The sequence below is a fragment of the Micromys minutus genome (genome assembly GCF_963924665.1).
Source record: "Micromys minutus genome assembly, chromosome: X".
NCBI lineage: Eukaryota > Metazoa > Chordata > Mammalia > Rodentia > Muridae > Micromys > Micromys minutus.
In genome coordinates, this window is record NC_137970.1 from 74,975,701 (window position 1) to 74,982,897 (window position 7,197).

Genomic DNA, 7,197 nt, shown 5'->3' on the forward strand with positions numbered 1-7,197 from the left:
TATTGGTCTGTTAAAATAATGTTCTCTAACACTACATAGATCTCCACACTATCATCACCATTCCCAGTAAATGAAGTTTCCTGTTCTGTACTACTTAGTCTCTCTGACCTTCCTAACTCCTGTGCCTGTGTAAGTACAGCACGTCTGTTGCTGTAGCATTCACATACCAGAAATTTCTTTAACTGGATTCATGAAAATTCTTTTAGTTAGATTTTGGTATTTTTGAACTGTTCTCTTTATACATGATATTTTTTATATTTACCTGTCTAGTCATATGACAATGGTGTTTCCTTATTTATTAATTTGATTTAATTTTTCAGTGATAAAAGTTAACACCGAGCTTGTTAGGTACATATTAAGTCACTACCCTTTGCCTCCAATCTGGATCATTCTTTTTATTCTAATAGACATGCCAGTACACAACAGCATCACAGTTGGTTCTATCCACTTATTTCCTTGCCTGTCTTTTTATATCTTTCAGATTTTCCACACTGTTTCGACCACTAATAGAATGTATAGAATCTAATCCCCAAACCAGCTGTTATTTAACTTTAAATTTCATTTTTTTACTTTACTGATAAATTACATGTATCCTTGTGTAATGTAGCCTTTTGGTTGATATTTTTACAATTGAAAAATCACCCCCCCATCCACTGTGATATGTTCAAATTCAAATAGTCTTAAATAACCTCTTGGTGTATTGAACATGAAACAATTTTCCATTTCTGAAACATTTTCCATTTCTCTAGACCTAAATCTGTCTTTTATTTTTATCATATTCAACTAAGCCTGCTCTATGGGTCTAGAACCTTGACTATCTTGGTATACAGAAAAGTGGTTGACAGAAGTTACCTGTCAACTGTGTCCCAGCTGCCATGCAAGCCTCTTGCTTGTTTGAGATATAAAGCCTGTGTAGAATGAAATCTGGTTTTGCATTACTGTGTTGACATGTGTGCATTTTCCTTTCTCCTGTTAGTTTTAGATGCACAAGGAAAGTCCCACAGACATTCCTTAATTACTGTTTTAATGACTCTTGGAATGACTCAGCTTCTATCCTGAATCCTTCTGTGTAAGCACGTCTCCCATCTTGAAGCTATGGCACTGGGCTCTGGGTGTTTCCACACAGTCTTTCCTCTTTGTGTGTGTGTGTGTGAATTAATTGCTGGGTTAACTGTGTAAGTTATCAGAGAAGCCTGTTGTGCACTCAATGGGCTTTATTTAGGACTGTAGGGAGAAGCAGGAAATGCCAGAAGAGTGGCCTTTACATGCTCTGACTGATAAAACATAGTTCATCCTAGAGATGCTTCTGACCTTTGGCTAGGTTACTGCTTTGCCTAAGCTGCGCACCCAGGAAGGCCTGGCCTATGGCTACATTAGTAAAGCAGGATTCAAACCACCCTGTCTTTTTATGAAGTTGCATTGCTCTTAAAGTACTCTCCTGTCACTGAGCCATTTTCAAATGGGAATGGTAACTAGAGGGCTTTCTTTCTTTTTTAATTCCTACTCTTTTCACTATCCAAGCCAGGATAGTTTCATAGATGAAATGGGAAAATGTATGTAATTGACAGTCACTATCTTAAATTAGATTCCTCCCAATTGTACACTATATTTGAGCTTCCCTCTCTGTTTCTTTCTTCCTACTCCTTACCTCCTGTGCTTCCCTCCCAAAATCTTAACTCCTCTTTCTTTCTCTCTACCATTGAACTACATCCCCAGACCTTTCTTTACAGGTCTGGAGATCAAACCTAGGACTTGCTCAATCTGTGAAGGTACTGTACCAGTGATCTATATCTCTAGACCCTGACCCACCAATAAGACAGGTCTCCTAACATAGCTCAGGCTGGGCTTTCATTCACTGTGCAGGCTGCACTTCAGTTCACAACAATCATCAGATTCTAGACCCCTGAGTGTTAGAATTGTAAGCATGAGCCTACGTATCTGGCTTCTTAAAAAAAAAAAAAAAATCCAAGCCAAGGTTTTGCCTGTCTCCCAGGCTGACCTCAAAGTTGTGATTCTCCTAATTTAATGTCCTTAGCAGCTGGGACTCGAGGCATGAACCACTCAAAAGTTCATCACAGTTTCTTCTGTATCAAGTAATTTTCTATCTATTAACTGATTTCTACTTACAACACCTTTATAAAGGAGATATTGAGGCTGATTTCCATGTTGTAGATGAATAACTGAACAGTGTTTTATGATCATGTAAAGCTGCCTTCCCATTTGTCTTTCTTCTGCTTGTATTCCACTCTATAGATGCTGTACATATTTAGTTTCAGTTTGGTGATGTTCTTCTGCAGAGCTTCTATCCACAGATACCCCTGCTACTTCCCTGCCACTGCTACCTGCCATTTGTCATTCATATGCTCCAGAGTACTAGTGTTTTCCAGTCAACTTTTTCAGATGTCCATGCACAACGGATTTGTCTTTCTCCTCCTAGACCTTGCAGCTTGGTTATGGAGATGCAGTTAGACCTTATGCTGGTGATTGAGATACATTTGTGCCACCTCATGGAAGAATCCTGAACTGCAGCTTGAACACAGGGCAGTAAAGAGGTGCTGTCGTTCAATCCCATCTTACAGAGTTTTCTAGAATCCTGAGTAGTTAACGGGGCACATGCAGGATATCAGAGTATATAGTAGGTGTTATTAAATAACTTTCAGCATGTTTCTTTGCTTGAAAATTTTTACGTGAGAAGAACAATCATTTCAACACTTTATTTTTCATTTTTAGACTTGTTTATTAAATAACTTCCTGCCTGTTTTTTCATTATTTGAGTTCTGAATAAATGGCTGGAGACTTACATTAACAAATATGTAACCTTCATCTTTGTGACCTGGTATACATGTAAATATATTTTCATGTAACGGACGCATCAAACCTGTAACAAATTTTAACTTGTATATGGTCAAAGTGTTTTACTGTATGAATAGTACTATAATGGTAAGCATTTAATTCTCTTACCATAGCTTACATTACAAAGAATAGCTTATGTAAATCCTACTTATATATAAGCAAACATTATATTTCTTTATTCTGTATTTCTTTTTTTTCCCTCTTTTAGAAACTTTATTTTCCTTCCACCTTTCCCCCCCTTTTCTCAGGTGTCTGCTGAGCAGCTCAGGACCACTCAGTGGTGGCTCCAACCCACTCAGTGGCCTGCGCTGTAGGAGCTGCTGACCAGTCCTCAGTGGCTGGCTGCGCACGCCAGTCCTCTGTGGGTAACTGCTGGATGGGCACAGAGGACACCTCACACCCTCAGACCAATCAGCCACCTCAGGCTGAGCAGCAGTGAACTCAGGAGCTGGTGCGGTCCATTCACCCTGGGATTCCTCCTTGGTCACAGCCTTCTCAGCAGCAGCCTGTTCCTCCTTCTCAATCTCCTCTGGGTCTCTGTAGAAGTTAAGATCAGGCATAACCTCCCATGGGTGCTCACGGGAAATAGTACCTCGCATACGGAATACCTCCCGGGCCAGCATCCACCACATCAGACCCACTGAGTGAGCTCCCTTGTTGTTGCACGGGATGGCAATGTCCACATAGCGCAGGGGAGAGTCTATGTTACACAGAGCAATGGTGGGCAGGTTGACATAAGAGGCTCGGTGAGGGGCTAGTGGTCAGCCCTGGGATCAGTCACCACTAGAAGCCGTGGCTCCCTGAAGGCTGCTTGGATGTGGTTAGGGACGGTCCCAGGTGTGAAGCGGCCAGCAATTGGAGTGGCTCCTGTGGCAGCAACAAACGTCAGCACAGCTCGCTGGACAGTGTTCCTGGAAGAAATGATGCTGACGTCAGCAGGGTTCTCAATGGCAACAGTAGCGCGAGCTGCGAACAACAGCTTCTCCCGCGTCCTCTTCAGATTTATGATGTAGGTACCGTCGCTTTTCCTTCTGTAGATGTACTGCTCCGAGAGTCAAGATTGGTGCCACCTAAGTGTGTTCCTGCAGCAAGGAATTTGAGGACATCCTCCTCCTTCATCTGCAGGACGTCAAGGGCTCCGGACATTGTGTAAGTTTCCCTTTTAAGTTACAATGGAAACCAAAAACAACCCGTATGGACTGGTCCCCGGGTAGTGCGGAAAGATTCTGTATTTCTTAATACGGGAATATCAGCATATTTTATATTAATATAACCTTGAAAATAATTTATTTTTTTTACATTATTGTATAAACAGTAGCTTATGTTATTCACTCCAAAAATAATAGAAATTATTATTTAATTTATTTAATTTACGATTACTAAACTGATAGGCAAAAAATATCCTTTGATTTTGTTTAATATCTAAATTTTTTATTGTCCCCCAAATTGTACTTGTGATCAGGGTCTTGTTTCTGGAGCCGGGAAACTGAGGTCTCATTAGACAGCCTGCTGTACGGTTCCCTTCTCAGACACATAGATGTCATCCAAAAACTTTCTGATAGCCTTCTTTTTAACTGTTGTGGCTTGCTGAATCAGAGCAGCTGAATTTGAAACAAGTTCAATACCATTTCCTTCAAGGATTAATTCATCCTTCTGGGCTTGAGAGACCAAACAAGCAACACCTGTCCTCATCCGAACCCTGCGGATGTATTTTTCACCCAAGAAATTTCGGATTTCAACCAGAGACCCATTCTCCTGAATAACAACGTTGATGGGGAAGCGAGCATCCACAGACCTCATCTTGTAACGGAAGCCCAGTGTAACACCCTTGATCATGTTCTGAACAGGACTGCAGATGGTTCTGACAGTGACCAGCTCCTTTCTGTTACCCCACGATTTGTCAACACGGAGCCTCTTCTTTTTCTTCCCAAGAAGACTCAGCTCTACATTGATGTGATTGAAGTTCCTCCGCAGAGTTCCCCTGGGGCCCTTCACAATGACTGTGTGCCCATTCAGAGTGATTTCGACATTATCTGGAATGACCGTCTGATTGCTGAGAATGATCTTCATTCTCGCAGTAGATGGCGGCAAAGAGCTCTTCGATGTTTTTTAATAACATTAAGAAAATAAATCACGGTACATATCTGAAAACACAGGTGCCCTCTCCTTCTAGTTAATTAAGATACATACAACTAAAGAGATTGTAACTGGATAAGAAATGTTACAAATGTTCAAAGGTCTTCTTAGCTAAAGTAGTCCCCTGTAGAAATATATGATATATTCTGAGGGCTACTCTTCCATCATCTGTTATATGTCTTCATTGTTTAAGGTTGAAGTGGTGCTGTCCATAGCAAACCCTGTGCCTTTAAGACCCCAAACTTGGTTTCATCTTTTCATTCACAGAAGGTCTGCCTCTTGGTTAGAAGCCCAGGCTTGGCTGATCATGGTGGAGACTCTCCATGGCATTAAATTGGAACACTGCTCAGGTCTCTGTTCCTAAAGCCATATGTAGACACCCATCTTCCCTCATTTCTGTCTAAATATTTCCCTTCTTTTCCCTCAGCTGTGAGCCTTCTTTTCTAAGTGCAAGCAGCCTAACATCCTCCACAAATTTAATTTTTCATAAAGTACAGAAGAAACACTGATTCCAGAAAATTTCTGCCTCTGGCCATCCCTGACAGAAACCCCCTCTGGTACAAGTGAATGTGACCACAAGCCTGCATCCCTGCTGGAAATGTAAGGCAATAAACACAGGAAACGAGAAATCAACCCTGACAGCAGGAAGTGTCTGCACCAGACATTCCAGCTACTCAAGCTCTCGGGGAATCTGGAAAACCCTGGCAGGATCCAAGTAATACCCATACTCCCCACCCAGCTCTGAGCTTAGGAGAAGGTAGCATCTATGAAGCCTTACACATCTATGACAAGAGGACATCAGTAGCCCCCTAGAAGGGTTGTGATAAGTCAAACCCAGACACTGATGAATCTGGAGCTGCACTTCTCTTAAACATTATGCCCCATTAACCACAGCCCCTTAAACAGGGTACAGGTCACAAAGACCTTGACGAACCTTTATCTAAGCCTCACCATAGATTACACATAATGTTAACTGTAGTTTATTATTGGCTTAGATATGAATGTGTTTCTGAACTCTACTCAATTTCTTGGACGAGTTCCCAAGGAATATTTTATGATACATGCTTTTTAACTGTTGATACAAAAACCTACTCTCATCTGAAAGTGAGTAAATGATTCTGTAGTCATTTTGAGTGACCATGACTAAAGAATACAGATTTAGGGTACCCCAAATTCCATGTTCCAATGTGGAAAGGGTTTCATGAAGCTATAGTTTTACAGAACACAGAAAGTCATAAATCAAGACAAGTTTAAAAACATGTTTGTGGGTACATTTGGGAGGCAGTTAGGGCAAGATGAGGGATGCCTTCCTATAGGACCAGGATGCTATCTGATGACATTCTTGGCTTTCCGGTTGGTGAGAGCTAGCAGTCTACTTAATAAATAGACTCCAAACAATTTCTATTAGTTACGGGATATTAATTCCAACACAGAGGTAGACAAGGAATGTGTGTTCCTGGGGATGAGAACTAGTCCAAGATAAGGCGATTAACCTCTGAACCTGCAACATTCCAGTGTCTGCACAGTACTGAAATCCTGGGCAATCGGTCTCTGCAAACACAGTTTCTTCAGAAGTCGTCATTCACAAACTCTTGAAATTTTAAACATTTCCAACCTCCTCTAAAGGTAAATTTTTACTGCAGTCATTTGACTTAAAACAAAACAAAACAAAACAAAAACTGCTTTCGCAACTGATGATAGGTCTTTCCTAAGTTGTTTGGTGATTGTACAATCAGAACTAGGTGTTATTTATTCACTTTGACAAATATTTTCCAAAGAACTCGCCTTGAAATTATGCTTCCTGGCCCAAGCTTAAAAATATTTTTAAAGTCACTTTACCATGGGCACATACAGACAATAGACACCAGATAGCTAGACAATGAAGTCTAAGGTCTTGTGACCATCCCATTGATCCACTACTGTCCAGTTCTGGGTACTATTTACAAGAATCCCACTTGACAGAAAATTTAATTTACAATCTTCAGTTCTCTCTATAGGGAATAAAGTCAACATAATGCTTTCAGTCTTTAGTCAAAGTTTCAATTACTATACAATTTCAGTTAGAAACAAGAATGGGTACCTTGAAAAGAAGGAACATAGCTAAGTTAAACCAGAAAAGATTGGTGGTTTTTAAAATGTACTTACACATCCAAGTACATACACACATAAGCACACACGGGGGTGCGGGCAGCATGCTAAGACCATGTT

The 7,197-nt window shown here is 40.7% G+C and overlaps 1 protein-coding gene and 1 pseudogene across 2 annotated transcripts; both read right to left on the reverse strand.

Moving 5' to 3' along the window:
• Window positions 1-3,117: 3,117 nt before the first annotated feature.
• On the reverse strand, window positions 3,118-3,999 carry LOC308414554 (small ribosomal subunit protein uS2-like; annotated as a pseudogene). The gene has a single exon. The product of its transcript is annotated as a small ribosomal subunit protein uS2-like (transcript).
• A 351-nt stretch (window positions 4,000-4,350) lies between these two features.
• Window positions 4,351-4,942, reverse strand: LOC308415027 (large ribosomal subunit protein uL6-like; the record flags this gene model as incomplete). The annotated part of the gene is made up of 1 exon (XM_080910150.1): window positions 4,351-4,942. Exon 1 carries the CDS (start codon window positions 4,921-4,923, stop codon window positions 4,351-4,353), a length of 573 nt encoding a protein of 190 aa, XP_080766276.1. The 5' UTR covers window positions 4,924-4,942.
• Window positions 4,943-7,197: the final 2,255 nt, after the last annotated feature.